General features: G+C 33.8%; 7 protein-coding genes across 9 annotated transcripts; 4 read left to right on the top strand and 3 right to left on the bottom strand.

Annotated features, from left to right (window-relative positions):
* The first annotated feature begins 62 nt into the window (after positions 1–62).
* On the top strand, positions 63–7,325 carry LOC123709363 (WD repeat-containing protein 75). The gene is made up of 11 exons (XM_045660635.1): positions 63–261; positions 334–541; positions 726–1,012; positions 1,355–1,536; positions 1,948–2,112; positions 2,394–2,581; positions 3,765–4,517; positions 5,418–5,559; positions 5,760–5,902; positions 6,690–6,878; positions 7,022–7,325. The coding sequence occupies exons 1-11, from the start codon at positions 161–163 to the stop codon at positions 7,301–7,303; spliced, it is 2,640 nt and encodes an 879-aa protein (XP_045516591.1). The 5' UTR covers positions 63–160; the 3' UTR covers positions 7,304–7,325.
* Positions 7,326–7,528: 203 nt separating this feature from the next.
* On the top strand, positions 7,529–9,099 carry LOC123709364. Its single transcript, XM_045660636.1, has 2 exons — positions 7,529–7,880; positions 8,165–9,099. The coding sequence occupies exons 1-2, from the start codon at positions 7,592–7,594 to the stop codon at positions 9,097–9,099; spliced, it is 1,224 nt and encodes a 407-aa protein (XP_045516592.1). The 5' UTR covers positions 7,529–7,591.
* A 171-nt stretch (positions 9,100–9,270) lies between these two features.
* LOC123709365 lies at positions 9,271–10,767 on the top strand. 2 transcript variants are annotated; one of them, XM_045660637.1, is made up of 2 exons: positions 9,271–9,601; positions 9,720–10,766. In XM_045660637.1, the coding sequence occupies exons 1-2, from the start codon at positions 9,271–9,273 to the stop codon at positions 10,649–10,651; spliced, it is 1,263 nt and encodes a 420-aa protein (XP_045516593.1). In that variant the 3' UTR covers positions 10,652–10,766. The 2 variants fall into 2 exon arrangements, with proteins under 2 accessions (XP_045516593.1, XP_045516594.1); XM_045660638.1 differs by lacking the exon at positions 9,271–9,601 and having other exon boundaries at positions 9,609–10,767.
* A 50-nt stretch (positions 10,768–10,817) lies between these two features.
* Positions 10,818–13,344, bottom strand: LOC123709502 (pickpocket protein 28-like). The gene is made up of 4 exons (XM_045660892.1): positions 13,229–13,344; positions 12,093–12,357; positions 11,351–11,549; positions 10,818–11,064 (listed from the first exon to the last, which is right to left on the bottom strand). Exons 1-4 carry the CDS (start codon positions 13,342–13,344, stop codon positions 10,865–10,867), a joined length of 780 nt encoding a protein of 259 aa, XP_045516848.1. The 3' UTR covers positions 10,818–10,864.
* A 2,575-nt stretch (positions 13,345–15,919) lies between these two features.
* On the bottom strand, positions 15,920–20,166 carry LOC123709366 (pickpocket protein 28-like). Of its 2 annotated transcripts, XR_006753722.1 has the most exons (7): positions 20,091–20,166; positions 19,728–19,808; positions 19,110–19,362; positions 18,345–18,540; positions 17,589–17,695; positions 16,885–17,242; positions 15,920–16,028 (listed from the first exon to the last, which is right to left on the bottom strand). XR_006753722.1 is itself a non-coding variant. In XM_045660639.1 (6 exons), the coding sequence occupies exons 2-6, from the start codon at positions 19,752–19,754 to the stop codon at positions 17,004–17,006; spliced, it is 822 nt and encodes a 273-aa protein (XP_045516595.1). In that variant the 5' UTR covers positions 19,755–19,808; positions 20,091–20,166; the 3' UTR covers positions 16,814–17,003. The 2 variants fall into 2 exon arrangements, 1 of the variants encoding a protein (XP_045516595.1); XM_045660639.1 differs by lacking the exon at positions 15,920–16,028 and having other exon boundaries at positions 16,814–17,242.
* LOC123709367 (acylphosphatase-1-like) lies at positions 17,906–18,328 on the top strand. Its single transcript, XM_045660640.1, has one exon. It carries the CDS (start codon positions 17,972–17,974, stop codon positions 18,275–18,277), a length of 306 nt encoding a protein of 101 aa, XP_045516596.1. The 5' UTR covers positions 17,906–17,971; the 3' UTR covers positions 18,278–18,328.
* LOC123709499 (sodium channel protein Nach-like) lies at positions 20,041–21,630 on the bottom strand. Its single transcript, XM_045660890.1, has 6 exons — positions 21,626–21,630; positions 21,311–21,517; positions 20,876–21,038; positions 20,541–20,689; positions 20,091–20,229; positions 20,041–20,046 (listed from the first exon to the last, which is right to left on the bottom strand). The coding sequence occupies exons 1-6, from the start codon at positions 21,628–21,630 to the stop codon at positions 20,041–20,043; spliced, it is 669 nt and encodes a 222-aa protein (XP_045516846.1).
* Positions 21,631–21,871: the final 241 nt, after the last annotated feature.

Here is a 21,871-nt window from a genome sequence, read left to right as displayed (position 1 = left end):
ACGTTTATAAATCACGTAAATGACGTATACATACATAATATTTCAAGTTTTAAGAAATTAAATGTTTATAATTATTTTAGGTTACCTCATGTGGTAAACTTTGAATTGGGAAATAATATGTATAATTGTATGCAAATATAATACTTCTGCAGTTTTTAAAATGGTTGTTAAAATAAATACTAATCAAAAAAACTATATTTTCAAGAGAAAAGCTGGTAGAAGTTTAATCGAACACCGTCCCATTTTCTCGCCAAACGAAGAGTATGTATTCCTTCCTTATATGAAAACAGACAATAACTTTGAGATATTTTACTATTATCTTTCTTTATAAAGGTCTCTGGTGGTTATCGTTGAAAATGTTTTACGTGTTTATAATGTGAAAACGGGGGATTGCACACGTTCTTTAGAAACTGAAACTCCAGTGAATGCACTTGTGGGCATAGAATTTCCAAAAAAACAGGACTACAATTTATATGGGTGTTCAGACCTGGGGCTTGTAACAACATGGACTTGGGAAAATGGAGCAGTTCTCAGAGAAGTTGTGAGTCTTATAATAACTATTAAATTAAATTTTGGATAAGCAGAAACATTTTATTTTGTTTTATTTGTTTATGTTAAGTATCTTATACTTTGGTTCATTATTGTACTATTTTTATATGAAAGTATATTATGCAGTTCAGACTAACCCTGAAAATTGGTTAAGAGATCTATTTGTTTTTTTTTAGCAATTGAACCTTCCAGAACACGCAAACATAATTTACTCCTTCAACCTTATAGATGAAAATGAATGCTTTGTCATATCTGGGAATCCTTCAAGAAAGATTTTTAACCTTGGATCATATTCTCTAAGAAGAGGAGATTTGGTGACAAACTATTCTGGCTTGGTGATTCCGCATAATGATATAATTTCAGTTGCAATTGGTTCTATAAGGGAAGAGAAATTTGCAGCAATTGCTAATGGACAATGCAAAGTTTATTTTCAAAACTTTGTACAACCAGAAGTATACATACAGTAAGTTTCTGTTAAGAGTATTTTATTGAACTTACATAATCCCATAGATAAGTATGTGATAGACCTTTGCCTTTGAGCCTAAAACAATTTTTGGATTAATCAGAAATCTAAGTGGTTTGTAGTTGTGGAATACATAATTTGTATGGATTGGATTTCAGTCCTTACAGTATGATATAAAATGATAAATATTGTTGGTACTTTTTGTATATCAAACACTTAGTATAGAAAATAGGTTTCTACCTGTTTTAGTTTCTACAGACAGGTAGAAACTTGTTTTTAAAGTATTATAAAATATATCTTTATTGTTTATAATTACAATTATAATGCTTATTAAAATTTCAGAAAGCAGACTAGATTTAGAGTACTATCTGTAGCAGCTAACCAACATGGTATGGTGGCATATACTGATGCTTTGGGAAGAGTGATGGTCTTGAGAGGAAACTTGTTTGACCCTAACAGAACAGCACAAGAAACCCTACATTGGCATTCATTACCTCTATTAGCTGTTTCTTTTACTTCAATAGGTATATAATTTTTTATAGAATTTGACCACTATTTAGTAGTCATAAAGAGGTTTCAAAGAATATTCTGAGAATTCATATGTTTGCACAAATTTGGTATCCATTCTTCCATGAATTTCAGGACAAGATAAAGGAATTACATTTTTGTTAGAATAACCTTCACAGTATCTATTATATGACAATGTTAGATGTTATTATAAATTGTGATCCACCAGATATTTATTAATGTATATTGTATAAAATTCTTGTTTTATAAAATATTTTCTCTATTTCATGTTATTTTTGTGACAAATGAGCAATCTTGCATTTTTAGTATATTATTGACCGTGCTCAGTATATATACTCACCTCTGCTATATTCAATCTAATCCAAACCCATAACTTCATGAACAATAATTATGCAAGCTTTTTTTAGGTAACTATCTTATTACTGGAGGAATGGAAAAGGTATTAGTCAAGTGGTCCTTTAGTGACCTAGCGCAGAAAGTTGATGAGAAGAAATTTATACCTCGCTTACCAGGCCTTGTTAGATTTATAGCGACAAGTAATAGTCATATTGCAGTGTCCCTGTCTAATAATTGTAAGTGTTTATATTTTATTACTTTTGATTAATATCAATAGAACTGTTGCTAAATAAATGGTAATATCTGTAAAAAACATATTTTATTTATCCTTGTTCTTGTTTAAAGGGTATATTAAAAATTATGATTTCGGGGGTTATGTGCCATATATGTTAACTAGTATGCTATGTAAGTGACACAGTTACAAGATGTAAATTTCTTCATTTCTTTCTAAACAGAGTGTGTCCAACATTTTGCATTCTTTTACAAAAATGTTCAATGTGTCTATTATTACTTGCAGCTATTGTGCTTGCAAACCAGCAAATGTATGTGAGTAATACAATACTGGAATGTGGTGGTATATCATCAGTAACCCGCTCACTTGGCTCCAAACTTGTGTACATGAAACCGCTGGATTCTCTCATAATACCAGGACGTACAGGGTTTCTCCAATTATATTCAACTGCTACAGATAAAGTTTTGTATAATGTAAGTGAAAATTAAGAATTGAAAATATAAATAATACATCTGCTGCCCCCGTCCACGACGCTTGAATGGTTCGTGCAACTGCAAAATGTTAACACAATAATGTACATCGGCGTACTTATAGATCACAATATTAGCTTTAATGGTCATATTGAATTGCTTTCGGGACGGTTGCGGAAACTAATGTATGTATAGGAGCCTGCTTGGGGTTGCTGACTCCACTACAATTAGAATGGTGTACGAGTCGCTTTGCCAATCATTGCTAATTTATTGTGTAGTGGTCTGGGGAGGCACATATAAAACCTCACTCATGAAACTAGAGTGAGCCCAACGAGCAGTTCTTAAAACTTAATTGTCTCTTTCCTTTCGTTTCCGTACTCCGGAACTTTTTTTCTCTCTAAACTCTTTATCTTATACACTGTTTTTAAGCAACATACGCTGTTATTCTTCGATATCACTATGTTGGACAAACGTCGCAAATATAGCGTCTGTACAACCCCATCTTTTTCTAATTTTTCTCAGCGATCGTTCTCTTTTCGGTGCTGTTACTTGTATAACAAACTTAACAACTCTGAATATATATCCTGAAACTAAAAATGTATAAAGCAATTAGTTCATAAATTTTTACTTACTTTGAACTATGACCAAACCGAAAATCTGCTAGATGTATTAAAATAATTGAAAGAAGTATTAAAATAAACCAAAATACATATGGTCTCAGGCGTGTGCTTGATACATACCCAGACACACTCTCCTAACACCCACACACACACGCGTACATACCCTTTCTCTCTATCACACACACAACTAGTTGACTGTTTTGTTTGTTTTTCTTTTCTTACTTAAAACGTTAAATTTGTTTGCCTACACATATATGTATGTACTTTTTGTTACCACTCAATATGACTTTGCTGTGTAATGGTAGGCTGGTTATCCATATCACATGTTCTTACCTAGTTGGAACCAATACCTTTATAACTAAAGTCAACAGTCGACAATTAAGATCTGTCACTAAATTTCAATAATAAATATACATATATATTTTTCTCTTTCTAATAAGATTACTTACAGATTTATATCTTAATTGTCGATTGTTGACTTTGAGTTTTTTTTTCTAATTCTACATTGAAGTTTCAACTTTTAGTTAAAAAAGGCTTAATTATATATATTTCTGATTACTTTACAGATTGATATAACTGAAACTAATAGCATCCCAGCTGAAAGATATAACATAACACCAATAGAGACAGAAGTAACGACTGCCGCGGTTAGCGCAAATGGTCAATGGCTTGTCACCTCAGAATACCGAAATGATGGCACCAATTACCCAGAAGAAAAGCTAAAATTTTGGTCCGCTTGCAAAAACAATGCGTGTCCCTTCATACTAAACACCTGTGTTAATCTTTCTCATGGTGGATGTGATGTTGTATCTATCGCCTTAAGTAATAACGGTGACTTTTGTGTCACATCCGGCAACGATCAGAAATTTCGAATTTGGAAAGTCAGTGTTATAAATAAGAAAAAGCAGTGGTCCTGTCTCACTGCCTGTTACTACTCCTCTGGTGTTTCTTATTATCAATCGATTCCAGTGCTAAATGAATACAAACATAGCAACATATTGGGCTTAGTCTCTCAAGGGGAGAGGCCTTATTTGACGATGGACTTGTTTGGCAAGGATGAAATCAGAAAAGTATTAAATGTTCACAAGGCAACAACTGTATTAGATGAACAGATAACTGACAAGACAATATCGAAAAGTGATTTAGCGATGGGAGGGGTTGCCATTTCTCAGGATGGATCATTGATAGCAGCGTGGTTTGGGCCAAAATTGACTCTTTGGGATTCACATTTATGTAATTTGAGGACGACCTTGTCTCACGTTGCATTAAGGCCTAAAGGGGTTCATGTACATTTTGGGAACCACGATGCCGCGCATTATGTAAGTTATCTCTCATTTTTGGTCAAGATTTCATAAATATACCTTTGTGTCAATTTTATGTATTGTATCCAGTCCATAGTCCATCACTTTAAAAAGTAATTATCGAAAAGTAGTATATAAATAGTGCAAATAATAAAGTTTATAAGATTTCTTTAAAAACTGTCGGTATTATTTTAGCATATTTCTAGCTTAAGGCTTTAGGTTTCTTTTAATTCGCGGATTTTAATGGCCTTGTTACACTAAGGGCAGTGTTGGCCTAGTGGCTCCAGCGTGCGATTCTCATCCCTGAAGTCATATTTTTGATACCCGGCTGCATCAATGGACTTTCTTTTTAAGTACGCATTTAACATTCTTTCGAACGGTGAAGGAAAACATCGTGAGGAAACCGGCTTGCCCTAGACCCAAAAAGCCGACGGCGTGCGTCAGGCACAGGCGGCCGATCATCTACTTGCCTATTAGATTAACAAATTATCATGAAACAGATACAGAAATCTGAGGCCCAGACCTAAAAAGGCTGTACCCCCAATGATTTCTTTATTACAGTATTAAAGTGTATTTTAAGAGGTAACGGTCGTGTTTCGACGGGACGGATCCGAAGCCGTATGGCGTTCGTGCAGATTTGAAACTTACACGAACTAAAATTGTATGTCAAGTCGAACACGTGTTTGACATGCTGGTCATACTAATTCTAAAACGTCAATCAAACTTAAATCTAGTTTCAAGAGCTGACACGCTATTTTTTGAAGTTTGACATTTGACAGCGGTCAAGGCAACATTGTCTCTTGAGATATGAATTAAAATCTGACCCTTGGCGTTAAACTTAGATTTTTTCAATGAAGCATCACTAGGGAGCGATTATATTTTTGCTATTGTTTACCTGTGAAAATATTTTTTTTGCAGTTAGTATGTACGACAGAGGAGTGCTTAGCTGTATGGAGTTTGCTATCGCTCACAGTAACTTATATCGTACGAAATAATCCAGTCTGTCTCGCTGCTGATCCTTTTTCCAATAGAATGGTAGTTGTCACTCGAGATAATGATGGTAAGTTTAAATAATGGTTTTTTTTAATGTTATTACTAAAAACTATTTACCAATGCTTCAACAAATTCGTCAATTTTATTTTAAAAGTTTTTTTTTCTATGAAATTATATAAATTGTGAAGTTATATGCAATATGAATAACGTATTTAATAGCGGTAGCGACTACTAGACCTACTGTCAACATTATTTTATTTTTTTCAGTACACGTATTCACTCCACACAACTCCTCTCCGATTTTATCGCGAAAGCGGGTTGTCGAACCTAGTACTGGTGTAATCACTCACTGCACCTTCGGGAAGACTACAGAAGACGATGCGAAGATCTACTTTATGAGGAATTATTCGGTAAGGGAGCGTTCAAGTATTACGTCACGCATTGGAGATTCTTGACCCCCCCCCCCCCATGAAACGTGCCGTAACGTTTTCTGTATCCAATAGTAAAACATGTCATGACCAACCCCAGTGACCCTTTATACCTAAAACTTACCATTATGTGGTGTACAGTACTGGAAAGTGGAAAATAATATTAACAATAACACGTAATTCAGTCTCCGCCCCGCATCGTAACGTTTTACAAGAGCCCCCCCAAAATTAGTTACGTAATACTTAAGTTAACTTTTGTGATTAGTTCATATTTAAAGATTTCTTTATAAAATGTGTGTATAAAACGGGGTCAAATTCGGTCCTTTAGTTCGTCCAATACCAAACAAAAATCTCCCCTCTTTATGCCCCACTACAAAGAGTGTAAGTTTCATTCTCAAATTGTTAATCCATTTTGGAAGTAGCTGTCAGACTTAACTCGACTTGGCTTATATACAGTACATGACTGTACTGCTATATAGTTGGTACTGTATAAAATTCCAAGCGGAGTTGTGAAGATGCACTTATACCTAATAGAGGAAATGTCAAATTCTCGTTTAATATACAACGTAAATACTGAACGATTTTTAAAGTAAGGATTTGTGGTGAGGTGTGCTTACAGCATTTGAAAATATGCATTAAGTAGTTTTTATATTAATTATTAGTTAATTTTCGACTTCGCTATCTGTAGATCAGTTGGTAAAGCTGTGCTGTACGTTGGTAAAGATTTTGAGTTCTGAAAAACTAGTCAATTTAACATTCAAACTTTCAGGAAATATATTGCTTGGAACCAGAAAAATCAACAGAATCCCAACTAGAAGTGATATCACATAGAAATGTGCCGAAGTCAAAATTCGGCCAACTACTCGCTGAACAACAAGTGTCTGAAGTCACCTCAACTAGAGCTGAAGAAATACAGCAGCTTAATGTGGAAAGTCTGGCTAGTAGTGCTGTCTCTCAGGTAAACCACCGAATATATATATATTTTTAAATATATTTTATTTTATAACAATTAATCTTTATTACGAGAACAGAGGTTCAGACTGAATGATTCCACATGTAATTTTTTAAATGTTTTATTTATTAATGTTTTTTCTCGTTCAGTTCCTATCGGCCGCACCCCACATGATTCCACCAGTGCGAATGCTGAGCACTTCCTTCCTCCAACTTATATCAGGGTATACGGAAACTGAAGAAGTGGAACCAACGGAGGTACCCATGGAGGTGGACTCTAGTGATGATGAAGAAGCACCTAAAGTTCAGCTTCCAAAGCCTGAACAGCTGTGCAAAGCGGACTATGATTCCATTAAAAATAAAAAATTAAAGAAGATTTTAGACCAAAATCTTTTGGACTCTGAAACGACAATGGAAGTTTTTAGTTTGTGATGCAATAAATATTTTAAAAATCTATATTTGTTTATATACATATTTGACATTTAGCGTAACAGAGACAGACTATAACAATTGCTCTCTTTCTTGCAAAATAGATATACATACTTGGTTTTAGATAAATATAAACAAAAAATATCTTACTTGAACTAAAGATAACTGCGCGGCTTACTTATTTGTTAATTTGTGATAAAAAGGAATTGTGTACATCTTATACTTGAATACTCATGCTTGGAGTAATCAAAGTTAAATATAGCAGTAAAAGATAATATATCATTTAACACAATGTCTCTATTCAGCAAAGACGAAGTGACAATTATCGCGGAGAAATGTGGTTTTAAAAATTATGATACTTTACAATATGAGATACAAAATTATTCTGAAGAATTAGTTGGATATTTGGGAGAGCATTTACGTTTATTTCTTAAAGATAATTCATATGAAAAAGTCTTGTTCGTGAAGTGTGTACCGAGATTTGACGAATATAAAGCGGAGTATTTGAGAAAAACTGGCTTCTTTAGGAAGGAGTATGTACTATTGAGTTCCTTGTTTACTCAGTTTATTAAACGTAAAGGTGAGTACTTTATATAAATTTTATATATTTATTTATAACGTGCTTTAATCAACAATGTTTAGCAAATTGAAATAAACGGCTTAGCTTAGTAGCTTAAGAGGCAGACAGTAGGGTTCCTATCGCAAAAAAAAATGCCACCTTGTTAAAAAAATCGACATTACAATAATTCTTAAGTTAAATAAATAACTATGTGAATGGAGAAAGAACTGTCTCCGTTGCCAATATTATTGTATTAGACTGGTTCTATTAATCTAAATAACCGTTTGATACTTTTTACGTTGTAGGTTGCAGTAAATGGCGGCCAGAAGTTATTTACCTAAAAGACGAAGTATTTGTATTTGAAGACGTCACTAAAATTGGCTATACTTTATCCGACAGTCGCAAACCCTTCTCGTACGAAGAAGTAGTCGCGACCGTTAAAGCTGTAGCAAAATTTCACGCTGATTCCCTTATATACGAATACAACAAAACACAACAATTAAAAAGACCTTATTACATATGGGAGGATTATAAGGAATATTTGTTTGAGCCCCTTAAAGCACAGCCATGGCGAGACGCAGGCTGCAAGGGTGTTATAGACATCCTAAGAACTTATTCTGCATATAAAGATAAACCAAACTTTCAATCTGTTGCAAATGTTGTAAACGACTTATTCAACCGAGCGACGAAATCTATGCATCCAAGCCGCAAACACAGAAACGTTGTTGTTCATAGAGACGTTTGGTCCAATAATGTCTTCTTTAAAGAAATGGAGGATGGTTCAACACACGCACTGTTAGTGGATTTTCAAACAGCGTTATATACAATTCCAACCCATGATCTAGCAACACTGTTGTTTTTGAATACAACAAAGGAATTTCGTAGTGTCTTCACTAATAAAATGATAGACATCTATTATATGTGTCTCAGCGATATATTGAACGATGCTGGGGTTAATATACTGGATTGTTTTGATAAAAAAACATTATCGAAGGCGTATGAAGATAGTGTTGTGTTTGGAATCACACAAGCGGCATTGGTATTGCCCATAGCAAATATGCCAGAGTACATTAAAGACAAATATTGCCGAAGTGGTAATGAGGAATTTGACGCGATATCTAGGAGCCATTGTTTCATAGAATCATTGGAATCCGATGAACAATATCGCGAAACCATTTTAGAGCTCTTTGATGATATAGTAGAAAGATTTGTTTTACCGTCTTTAAACAGTTATAAATAATAATGATAAGATAAATAAGACATATTTGAATTCAGTATCTATGTTAGTTCAACATTAAATATAAGTTAAATTATGTAATTAACTTTAACTGATAAAACCATTAGTTTTAAGTAGGTTTATATAGTTATTAATTACATTGTAGGAAGTGAAACACTTGTGTATTAAGCCAAGATGTCAGAAACGCATAATAGTATTACAGCTGCTAATTATATATCAGAAAAAGAAATTGCAAAAGTAATAAAAAAGTATTTTAAAGAAAATGCGGTGTTCCAAAACTATTCTATAGATTTTGCGAGTCAAAATATGCTAGGATTTTTATGTGACTATTTAAGGTTGAACGTAAATGTATCTTTCGGTGCTAACGAGAACCGGGTACTAAATTGTTTTATCAAGTCTATATCCAAGAGTAATAAAGCAAAAGCGGAAATGGTTCAAGAGCTTAAACTGTATGAAAAAGAATCCAAGTTTTACACAATTATTATAGAGATGCTTCGTATACCAGGTATGTAATGATAAATCACCTTCCAATGTGTTTCATGTAAAGACGAACAGATATCAAAATCTAAATATATATTCACATTTCAAAGCGTTGCTTTACTTTTGTTAATTTGTACTTTCAGGCATAAAAGCGTGGAGTCCAAAACTTATTGTGGCTTTAAAAGACGCTATGGTCTTTGAAGACTTAAATTCCCTGGGATACAGAATGCACTATAAACTCAAAACTTTTGACGATGCTCATATTTTTCAAGCATTAAGAACTTTGGCCAGATTTCATGCCTCTTCAATCATTTATGAAGAACAAAAGTCTGTTGAATTGAATCGTCCCTACAGGATTTGTGAAGATTACAAAGATTATTTCGACAAGGGCGGTTATAAAATATCAGCCTCATGGTTTACTCAATGTATGATTGGTGCTTTGGAAGTCGTAAAAAGCCATTCAAAATACGCTAAAACCAAAGATATAATTGATAAGTGTGATAGAAAATGGCGGAATGTATGGAAAGCAGCCCTAGATTTGACAGACGAATCGTCTAAATACAGGAATGTTATCTGTCATCGGGATTTATGGAATAATAACTTGATGTTTCACTATAAAGGAAACGAACCTGATGATTGCTTATTAGTAGACTTTCAAGCAGCAAAGTACCACCCACCTGCAGGTGATGTTGTACTTCTGCTATTCTGTAACTTAGAGGCTTCCTACCGAGAAGAGAAATTTAATACATGTTTAAAATATTACCATAGTACACTTCAGTTCATCCTCAAACAGAACTGTATTGAAATAAATGATGTTATTTCGTTCAAAAATCTTCAAGACTCAGCAAAAGACTTTCGTCTTTGGGGGCTGGTAGCTACCGCATGTCTTGTGCCACAATTTTGGATGAAAGACGATTTAGCTACAAAGATCTTTACCGATTCAGACCATTTTAATAATATACTATCGCAGGATAAAGCTACTTTTATTAGGAAAATGTGTGATGAAAACGTCGAGTATCGAATTAAAGTTTTGGATTTATTTGAAGAAATTGTTTGCGAATATATCTTAAATTAAATAAATAGGAATAACGACTGTTTACGTTATTTGTGTGTCTATGTACATAAATCATCACTACAATACATTTTGAGCAGATTTTGAAATAAATACTACGCATATGTGCATTTATTTATTTATAAAAAGCTAATATACGTACGATTTACTTGACAGATATTATATATGGAGTAGTTCTAGATAAGATCTAAACACATATTTTTAAGTAAATGTTTATCATTTTAGAGACTCGCGCTTCAAGCGAAGTTGCATAAACTTGTTGTCTTCTAGTTTTCGACCATATTTTTCATGCCAAGGGTCCTTGTATCGTTGTGAGTAAATATTGCAGAAGGGACGTATTAGTATAATGTAGATCAACTCGACGAAGCTAAGTATAGTCGCGCCAAGAAATAAGCCACCCGTGCCACCTGTAGAGACTAAAACAGAATGTTCTTTGTATATTTTACCCTCGAGTTACGAGTATAGAGAGCATTATATAAATTGTACTAGCGAACTATTCCAATTCTTTTACTATATCGTATCGGAAATCGGCATGTTAACCTGGCTTAACCCCATAATTGTTATAAAAGATCATCAATTCTGATCATCTTTTATAACTGAATTGAAATATCCTATATAACTTATTACTTATCGATCTAATCTAATAATAATAATTTAATGCTCTGATCGTAGCGCAAATATCTAAGAAATTTATTCAATTACCAACTAAGTCTAAAGCACCACGCACAACGTTCCTCCTATATCTCTCTGTGGGAAGAAAGGCAAGCTCTATTGCTACTGAGGCGTAATCGTTATTTGTAACTGACTTGAAATCTTTCACTGTAAATATTTCCGCCTCAGTACATGATGGTAGACAGTCGCAGAATAAACCTGTTCTTGACGACCAACGCGCTTTGAGCACCTATTGAGATAACAATTTTATAAATATTTACAGTTTGAGACAACTTCTTCTTAACTAAATTTAATTTATACTTAAGGTTAGCTATAACAGTAATTAAACTTAAAATGATACATTTTTAGTTTTCATAAATGTAGAATAAACTTAATTATTAAAAGTATCATCTGTTACGTTTATTTAGAACGAGGGTGATAAAGACAAAATATACTACCGCTTTACGATGTTCATTGTCAAAGGTGTTATTATGTCACCGGAATATAACAAGATCGGCAAGTTTCTACGAAAATTTGGGTGTAAATACAATTTATCTTTCGTTTAGAATCCTACGAAATATTGTTATATTCCGGTGACACATTTACAGCTATGGAACAGACTTGACGTGTATATCCGTATTTACGTAAACCCGTCCTTCCCTCTATATACGTCTATGGTGATATTTTACGCTAATGAATTAGGTAAATAAATGCCATTTAGTCAATATTAAAAACTTCGACAGAAAACATACAATGGTGCTTAAAAGATAAGGCGTTTAATTGGACAACTTACCGATAATGTCTCCAAGTTATTATTAAGACAAATCACCCCAGTCATATTGCATTTTAAGTCTTCCTCAGTGTTAGGCATGTAAAAGTTGGTGCAATTGCATATTCGCAGTTGCGCATCCTTCCTACATTGAACTGTGCATGCCGTATATGAATAATACGGGTACACATCTATATTATTTTCATCTGTGTACCGACATTTGCGTTTCACTGGAGATATTGACCTGGCTCCAGCATCGTTTTGTATGTCCTTTATTGATATTAAACGCCTTAAAGAAAATATCGAATGTTGATGTATTTATTTGTTTTAATATTCTTTATAAAATCCGATGTTATCAAATTAAAAAAATATCAATTTGAAATAATATAGATATAATGCTATATTGCAGAAAAGTTCCTATGGTTAGGTATATATCTTCCCTGGTTTTAATTAGGTCTGTAAGATTAACTGTCGATAAGACAGTCCAATTCTAAGATTTTACGGTTCCTTAAGCTATTTAATAAAGATTAGATTTCACAGCATATGCTTCCTCCAATTAGTTTAAGTTCATAAATCAGTTTTAGTTAAATACAATCTCAAAATCACCGTCTACAATCTAAAACTACGACTAAAGAACTGGCACATGAACTTACCCTACGCAGAGTTAGAGCTTCTTCTGAGGCCTATGTAGTTACAGACTTTATTCATTCACTCACTGACTCACTCACTTATGCACCCAAGCGTGTTGATAACAGTTAAAAATCAATAACAAAAATAAATAAAATAAAAAGATGTAACTAAATTATATACAAATTAAATATTTTAAGGAATGTATAATTAAGGTTGTAATGAAAGAGCTGGAAACCCTGACACAGGTATTTTTTACTTAAAAGGGTTTCCAAATCTTACACAAAATGTACTTTAAAAAAAATGAATAAACACATTTATTACAATAATTATGAACCTACCTCTACATATAAATAAGTTGCGTGTATTTTAACTTTTATTTATACTATACTATAAATAAAGTTATACTATACTAAACAAAAGCGTCTACGAATTGTCTAGATTTCCGTGAATCCCCGTTGTATTCAAAGTGAATTTTATTCTCCAGCAATGATGGTCAATGAAGGTTATTAGTAGAAATATTTAACAATCACCTGTGATGCATTTCAGGCGTAACATTGATGGCGTCAGATTCCGGAGTGGTGATTGATGGTACTTCTTCCTCGTTCAATACGAAAATTTTACTCGCTAAAAGAACGTTGAACGTCATCGTGCCTGGCCCAGTCGTTCGATTGTTAACGAGCTCCAATTTTGGCGGATGCCTTTCCCTAAAGAATGTGATTAATTTAAAATGTAGCTTAAGACAAATGTTGCAATTTTAATGTGTATATGTGTGTATGTCACATGTGAAGAAAAAATTTCGAATATTGGATGTCTGTTTAAATTTTATATAAAATTATTGTTTTCTGTTATGAAAAATGTACTTCACTTCAAGACGCGGACAGTGAAACAACCAAGTGATATATAAAGATATATTATTGTAATAAAGTGTAATAGTATAGTATAGATATAAAATAAAAAATAGTGTTTTTAAAATAATCCCCTCAAAATTGTAACTGTCCAATATATACATACATATTCGAAAATCGAATTTGTATGAATGAGCGAGCGTTAACCTACTCGTATGTTAACAATACAATTAAATTATACTATACACACAGTATGCCTGTCTCTGGAGCTCTACCATGAGTTAAATGCTAAATGATAAAGTCGTGTCACGCACAAAATATTTTGCATAGATATTAGCGTTAAATACTTTTTCAAATACATACTTGTAACTATTTGTTCTCTTCGTTGTTAACTTTTCAGTTCAATTTAAATCAACAACATCTTTCAGGAGACAAATTTTAAGATGGCGGACTACGTCCATGGAAACAGTTATTTTTATTAAGCAATTTAAGTAAAGTTGTCTTCATTAATTCAAAGAACCTGCTTTAGAATGGATTTGGGTTTACTTTATCTAATGTTCAATTAAAGTATGCTCATACAATAATAATAATACGTGCTTAATTGTTGCGTAACACGTTGGCATAAAATTTAAAATGAAAGACGAAAGATGGCGCCTTCCAAGCAGACAAATAACGATGAATATAATGATTAAATAATTACGTTAATAAAACATTTACCTTCCTTGAATGGAATTTATCCCGAAACAGATCCCAAGTTCTGTGTCCATTGGTTTAAAATATTTACAACACTCGAAGGGTTGGCCATTCCAAGTACAAAACGATAATAGAGAATTACAGTCGCCTCGGACCTTGAAATAATAAAGTATATTAAGCTCTTATTAAAAACAATTGAAGTCTTTTCAAGTTTTATTTATTTGTAAATTTATAACCGCCGCAGCTACAGGACCAGCATTACGCTGCGAAACTTTATTTACAGCACCAAGTTACACAAGGCCTTTTGTGTAACTTTTTGGGTGTTAATCTCTTGTCGCTTCCTATAAGAACTGATTACTCTCATAGAAAGAAAAATCCATTAGCCGAGATTTGAACTAGACTATTCACCTGGTTGCTGTAAATAAAGAATGCTTAAAAAACACACTTTATCCGAGTCTAATATGGAGTTGTAGTGCCACTGGACTGGATTTTTACCAACACTGAACACTCGTTACTTGTGAGAATATAAAAAATTATTAGTCTTATAAATACCTGGTTGACATAGTGGGATATATTATGTTGAAAGCACTCTTGCAACGGGTTCTCAATTTTACAAAATTCGGTGGTATAATAAGCCACCCCCTTGTAATATGTCAATTCCTTTAATACTTCTTCTATGTTAAAATCGTGATCTTTACCCCATAGACTACAAAACAACTTTTTATTTAGCTAAGATCGGTGTTAAAACACGCGAGTTGATAGTTAATAGTAAAGAAATATAAATAAATCAATGGCGCTACAACCTTTTTAGGTCTGGGCGTCAGATATCTGTATATTTTTCATGATCATTGGTTAATCTAATAGTAAAGTAGGTCATCAGCCTCACGATATTTTCCTTCACCGTTCGAGTGAATGTTAAATGCGCACATAAAAGGTTTGATTGAAGGTTTGATTTCCGGCTGTGCATCAATGGACTTTCCATTTCCAGCCGGGGATCAAACCTACGACCTCAGCGATGAGAGTCGCACGCTGAAGCCACTAGCCAACTCTGCTGATAGTAAATAATACAATAACTAAAATTTCTACTTGTAAAGTGGTTCACAATTGGTTCTGCGTTATAATATAAAGATGTCATAAATTTTACTAAAATATTTTGTCAACGAAATTTCTTGCTTCCGATTGGATGTAGGTTCAGTTAAAATTTAAAAGCTTACTACTACTATTTATAAATATATAGCTACTAGATCTAAATTAATATTATAAAGTTTGTTTGATTGTACACACTCATCTCAGGAAATACCGGTATGATATTTTTTTTACATCCGTTCCTAAAATTTATCGTGATAGGCTATATAACTTTTTTTTAGTTTTAAAGCGAGAATTTCTTTTACTCGTGACCTTGTATTGTTCGGGAAACGGTTAAAGATTTTTTTTTTATATAAAACAGAGGCAGACGGGCAGGAGGCTCATCTGATGTTAAGTGATACCGCCGCCCATGGACACTCTCAATGCCAGAGGGCTCGCGAGTGCGTTGCCGGCCTTTTAAGAATTGGTAAAAATTATAATGTTAATAAATGGCTACCACTAAGCTACTAACCGATCTGAGACTTCTTCAATACGTGCCATATTTTCAGCCTCACAGACAGCTATAGAAGGAAACTTAGTTGTCCAGTTGGTATAAGTGGTTTCTACGACGAACGAAATAGGGTTGTTTATGAATGCATTGTATTGCGCTGCTATTAGAAGAGACGAACAATACCACGATACACATACGAAAATCAGCCACAAAAATCTAAAAGAAAATGGGTACAAAATGGTTTTGTTCTGATTTGTAGAAAATATGTAGCGCTATTTATATTTATGCATTTACTCAATATACTTTATTTATAGACACATTGATAAGGTAATTTATCATAAAGGTGCCAGCCATTTTATGCCTATCATGATTTCATGCACTTCATATCTGATAAGCCCGTTTGCATATTTAAAAACACATCAATATGTTACTAACACATTATTATTAATAACACTGCATAGTCACATACAGTTTTTACTAGACTTGTGCATTAACTGATTAATATTTTATAAAAAGATAAATAAAACACCTTTCAACAAAATGCCTTTTAGAATCACCCACAAATCTAAAACCGTGTATTGATGTAGTCTCGGGCAAACTTTTGATTCCATTCCACCATATTGCAAAATATTTGTTACCTTTCCTTGAAAACATTTGAACAACCACAGACGGAACATAACAAATAAATAAAAATATTTATAGAGTTTTATTTTATACCTAGCCAAAAGTCTGAAACTACAATTTCTAACTTCCATTTATAAATAATGAACATTAAATTGCCTAGTCGTTGATTTTATCTATGATATGGGAACCAACATATGTTTTATTGTTTAGTCCATACAAATAAAAAGTGAACTATACAATACTGTATACACTATGAATTCTATTTTGTGTTACGTTACAAAAGAATGAACATAATTACATTATACATGAATTACTAAACATTCCTAATACTAATCATTATACAACTTTATTCGAAACTTTTTTTTCAAGAACTCTTTTAACAATCAAACAACATTTAAACGATAACGACCTTAAAAACGTCTATTAAAGGTAGTATCGTATTTGTTACCATGGTTACCATGTTGTTTCCAAAGAATGGTATTGAACACGTTGCTAACTTTAATAAATATTTTATTATATGGTCGTAATTGTAAGCTGATATTCATTAACGAATCAATTCTACGTCCTTTAAAATTGGTTCTCCACTCTGGACCCTTTAGGACCAGTGATTTCGTTCCAATATATCGGTCTGTATCGACTGTCATGATCAAATTGAGCTGGAGTGGAAGCGCCGCTCGCAATGCGCCGTTCACGTCGCCGTCGAATTACATAGTCTCTCATGAGTTTTACCGTATAGAAATAAACAAATTCCAATACAGATACAAAACTGAAACCAGTTATGAATCCGCATGTCGAGCCAATATTGCCTGCAAAACATACGATTTTCAAGTATTAACAAAAAGTAGTTTGTGACTATTTTTAGCGCAGTTAATCATATTCTTAACCGGTGAACCATCTTGTCCGATGAATATTTAGTGTCCCAGTCATATGGCCGAAACAATAGCTTTGCGATCGAAAATACCTTAATATTTCTCAGCCTCATTATTGCTGTCTCACTTTTTGGCCTAAGTGCGTCCATTTTTGCCACGATTCGTGACATTCGTTTAAAGTTTATTATTATTATTTAATATTATGTCGACGCTGCTGCAACGCGTATGAGTTTGCATTTTAAGTTAAAAATATTTTCGTATTAATTTAAACGAGATAACTTACTTATCAGATCAAACCATTTCATAATAACATTCTGCCCGTAACAATCAGCTACCTCCCTCCCGTATTTCACATGTACAATGGAAGTTCCTGTAAAGTTTGCACCGTGCCTGAAAAGGGTTTCGAGACATTAATTTAGAAAATCTGCATTTATGGGAATTAAAAATATTATTAGTTAATCACAAAGCATTTTCCGTATAAGTTCATTACTGCATACTGTTTACATCTAATTTGTAATTAAAATTAACACATCCAACAAAAACATGCATAGCAACCTCGTTTGTTGCATAGCTCATCATGGTTACCCCAAAGAGCAAATATGTTACCATGAACGACAGCGTCAAACAATATGTCCATATATTATTTTGAAATGCTTGCTAATTAATATGGCCGGTATTAAAAAATCAGGTTTAATTACATCCGATTTCGAAGTATTTGGTAAAGTTCAGGGAGTGTTTTTCCGCAAACATACTCAAAAGAAAGCTTCTGACCTTGGCTTGAAAGGATGGGTCATGAACACTCCGCATGGGACTGTCGTAGGTCAAGTTCAAGGTCCCCAAGGAACCGTTGACGACATGAAGGTGTGGCTTCAAAAAATAGGGAGCCCTAAATCCAAAATCGATAAAGCAACCTTCAAAAACGATGGCCCTATCAACAACTATGCGTTTCGGACATTTGAGATACGTCGCTAATGCAAAAAACCGGTAAATGTAATTCGCTATCAATAAATTATATGAACGTAATAGTACTTTCACTTACAGCCAGTCTATCTTGTCCTTAACCGGTGTTGGGTTGACGTGGTCCGGAAAGATATGAACGTTGGTGTAGTCGTAATTATAAGTGGTCTTTGAACAAGTTGGGTAACACATTGGACAGTAAATACCTCCTGCGACTAGGTCAAGCTCCAATTCCGGTGGGATTTGTTCTAAATCTGGTCTGACAGTTGTAGATTGGGCTACAAAATCGCTTAAATAAATGTATAGTAAAAAACAATTCCGATAGTAATATTTGTTAATACTTCGACTTCGCACAAAGATGTGAAAAATGCGTTATGGCTTCCTATTACTATTATTAATGAAAGAGCACGACAGGACTCGGCAGAAAAAGATATAGACTGATCAACTGAAGGCTTTAAATGTCGGGTAGGATTGATGGTGGGTCGTTATTAGGATTTTTAATTGCTTTCTCTTAAATGAGAGCAGTGTTGGCCTTAGTGGCTTCAACGTGCGACTTTCATCCCTGAGGTCTTAAGTTCTCTTTCTATGTGCTCATTTAACACTCGCTCGAACGGTGAAGGAAAACATCGTGAGGAAACCGGCTTGCCTTAGACCCAAAAAGTCGATGACATGCGTCAGGCACAGAAGGCTGATCACCTACTTGCCTATTAGATTAACAAATGATCATGAAACAGATACAGAGATCTGAAGCCAAGACCTGAAAAGGTTGTAGCGCCATTAAATTTTTTTTCTCTCTTTAAAGATCTCTTAAAGAATCTAAATAGCAGAACATAAGCGAATGTCGTACCATGGTACTTTGTTAAGCACGGCACATCTGTCAAATCACACGTCTTTGTGTTTCTTATTTTAGGCATGTTGAATGGTGTGCAATTGCATTTTTCCATTAGGAAGGACATACGGCACTTGAGCAGACAATCGCTGTGGGTATAAAATGGTAGGTACGAGGACTCGTCGAAAAACAAACATTTGCGTAACTTCAACGATACATGTTCTATTTCCCTGGACGCTTCAGTAAACGTTGCTGATGCTAATACCTCCAACTAAAAATATATATGATTAACAAACAATTATTTTAAAACCCCCTCCATACAATTGTTAGGGCTCACGGTCGATCCATGAAGCCTAGAGCTAGGAGCTACGCTGGTCTAATTGCTCAGGACTTGACGCACAACGGACCAAATGGGCATCTATGTGCGAAAACTGACTACTCCACCGTGTATATCGGAAACCTAGGTTTGAAATAAATCCTTGAGAATCGGCAGGCGCAGATGGCTGACCTCTAGCTTGCGTATAGAGATAAACCGATAAAGAACTTTTATATGGCATGTTGTTATTTTACTTAGACAATAACAACAAATTTAGAGTAATTTATAGTAATTTTTAATATCAATGTCTGCCTACTCACATGTACATGTGGACTGACTATTTGCATTGAAAAACTGCCGCTTGGTGCATCAGGAAAATCGTAGGCATCGGAGAACTGTAACTGAAAATTTACATCTTTATCGTCACCAACATCAGTGGCTGTTCAGCCCAATAACAGGCCTAAATTTTTGTCATCGTCTACACCTATATTATGTTTATTTATTTAAGAAAGCTGTGGTATACTATACTCATGCGCAGTATTTTAGAAAATTGTCTTTGTAAAAATGTTTAAATTATGCGCTATCGAATTATATTTCTGTATGTGCATTACAATCTTTTTCGTCGGCGAATGTCTATTTCTGAAAATGCAACAAATTTATATTAATTAAAATTTTAATAATACCTGAGCTCCACTTAAAGGTGTGTTATAGAAAAAGTCGTCATCCTCTTCCAAGTATAGTAAGACTTTTAATCCTTGGTCGAAATCAAAACTGGATTTGTTTCCATACATATACATATCAGTGCTGCGAGCGTCAGTACTTCTGTCGAGAGAGATATATACTCATTTACTTTTTTATTTCAAAGAAAAATCAACAATGTGTAGCATTGTCGACCACGTTGGATATAGAAATCGAAAATATATGTCTACAGGATTCACACAATCGAATAGGTAAGGTAACGGAAAACTAAGAGTGATTAGTTTTCTGCAAACTTATCAACAATTAAAAACTTATGTATACTAATGTATCAAATTTAATAAGCCCGTTGAAATTGTATACTCGTAGCAGATACACTCCTACATCTCACTTCTGCTAATACCCTTATAAATAATTGGTTAAAAATCGAACCATACTCTTCAAACATAACATCTGAACTGCGAAGGTAGTTAAACGTGCAGCAATATCCGTTCATTGTGAGGCGGAAATCAAATAATTTCGAGCATGCCATCGAATTCTTATTCCAAGAACATCGCAATAGCAAGTCCTCGCATTTTGGAGTTAACTAAAACATAAACGTTGCTTTAGTTGATTATTTACAGACTAACAGATATTGTGTAACTTACATCTATTTGTCCGACATCAACATCAGCCTTATCCTACTTTCGTTACTAAATAATTTCAGAAATTAACATACTGAACGTGAAAACCAGAATGATAATTCATGATTGAAAACTTAAATTAACATTACATTTTTCATTAGCTCATTGACATCATATTCTCCGAGAGTTTGATGAAGTTCCATCACATCTACAATATTGGGATCCATTTGAAGATTGTATAGCAGCCCTAAACCGAATAGCATTGACAACATCTCTTTCTCATTGTACTTTTCATTTCGTTTCTCTTTTAACCTGAAATTTATTTAGCTTCTCTACTTAATTTTCCTTGATATTATAGATCAGACCACGTCCTACTAGTAAGATTGTATCATTATCACTGTAAATTCTTGTGAATGGTTATGAAGACTTATGATGTATATTATGTAACGGTGTTGTTATATTCTTCCTGTATTGGGTCATGGTTACTTTAATTACATGGTTTCGATCCTAAAAACAATCCCAGAACCCAGTCTTAGTCAGGTAGCCATTAAACGCGAGGTTTCACTTAAGTTGCCAACACTTACAAATCGTTCGCCAATTCAGTTACTGCTCGCTTGCTAATTCTATTGTTAGTACAAATCCCCACAGCTGGAAATATTATTTTGTTGATTGAGATCCCTTCTGGTATCTGAGTGGTGACTAAAGGTGCCTGATAGTACCTTTGAAAAGTCATCCACACCAAAGATACAGAGTATATTAAAGCAGCTATCAATGTGATGGTCCAGATAGCTCTGAAATGAAGAGCTTCTTTTAGATCTCAAAATGTTCAACACGCGCGTTTTTAGCGATAATATATAATGACTAATGCCTCAAGATCGCGACTTGTTACAATTTATTACGTCATAGTTACGTAGAAGAGACACACACGGAAGGAAAAAATATTTATTTTATTCCACAATAATGCAAATAATACATAAATTATCTATGTTCAGGGATTATATGCACCTCATAGATTTGAATAAACAGATCTTTATCAAAGAATATATACGTAAGTAATCTGTTAAGTTCATGAATCGTGAACGTCAAACAATCAGATTTATTTCTATCCTCAATCAACGTTCGAGGAAATAAGATATGTCGTACAT

The sequence above is a fragment of the Pieris brassicae genome, chromosome 5 (assembly GCF_905147105.1).
Source record: "Pieris brassicae chromosome 5, ilPieBrab1.1, whole genome shotgun sequence".
Classification (NCBI taxonomy): Eukaryota; Metazoa; Arthropoda; class Insecta; order Lepidoptera; family Pieridae; genus Pieris; species Pieris brassicae.
This window is presented reverse-complemented; position numbering and strand designations above follow the sequence as displayed.

Coding starts and splice junctions, on each gene's coding strand:
- LOC123709363 (XM_045660635.1), top strand. CDS start 161: ATGGTTGTTAAAATAAATACTAATCAAAAAAACTATATTTTCAAGAGA. Junction 5,560..5,759: donor TGTCACTCGAGATAATGATG/GTAAGTTTAAAT, acceptor TATTTTTTTCAG/TACACGTATTCACTCCACAC. Junction 5,903..6,689: donor ACTTTATGAGGAATTATTCG/GTAAGGGAGCGT, acceptor TCAAACTTTCAG/GAAATATATTGCTTGGAACC.
- LOC123709364 (XM_045660636.1), top strand. CDS start 7,592: ATGTCTCTATTCAGCAAAGACGAAGTGACAATTATCGCGGAGAAATGT. Junction 7,881..8,164: donor TCAGTTTATTAAACGTAAAG/GTGAGTACTTTA, acceptor TTTACGTTGTAG/GTTGCAGTAAATGGCGGCCA.
- LOC123709365 (XM_045660637.1), top strand. CDS start 9,271: ATGTCAGAAACGCATAATAGTATTACAGCTGCTAATTATATATCAGAA. Junction 9,602..9,719: donor AGAGATGCTTCGTATACCAG/GTATGTAATGAT, acceptor TTGTACTTTCAG/GCATAAAAGCGTGGAGTCCA.
- LOC123709502 (XM_045660892.1), bottom strand. CDS start 13,344: ATGACGTTCAACGTTCTTTTAGCGAGTAAAATTTTCGTATTGAACGAG. Junction 11,550..12,092: donor ATAACTTGGAGACATTATCG/GTAAGTTGTCCA, acceptor TTATCTCAATAG/GTGCTCAAAGCGCGTTGGTC. Junction 11,065..11,350: donor TGGTGCTTTAGACTTAGTTG/GTAATTGAATAA, acceptor ATTCTGTTTTAG/TCTCTACAGGTGGCACGGGT.
- LOC123709367 (XM_045660640.1), top strand. CDS start 17,972: ATGGCCGGTATTAAAAAATCAGGTTTAATTACATCCGATTTCGAAGTA.
- LOC123709366 (XM_045660639.1), bottom strand. CDS start 19,754: ATGCAAATAGTCAGTCCACATGTACAT. Junction 17,696..18,344: donor AAGGACAAGATAGACTGGCT/GTAAGTGAAAGT, acceptor AACCCTTTTCAG/GCACGGTGCAAACTTTACAG. Junction 17,243..17,588: donor GAAATGGTTTGATCTGATAA/GTAAGTTATCTC, acceptor TATGTTTTGCAG/GCAATATTGGCTCGACATGC.
- LOC123709499 (XM_045660890.1), bottom strand. Junction 20,690..20,875: donor TCAATGAGCTAATGAAAAAT/GTAATGTTAATT, acceptor TTTATGTTTTAG/TTAACTCCAAAATGCGAGGA. Junction 20,230..20,540: donor TCAGATGTTATGTTTGAAGA/GTATGGTTCGAT, acceptor CTCTCTCGACAG/AAGTACTGACGCTCGCAGCA.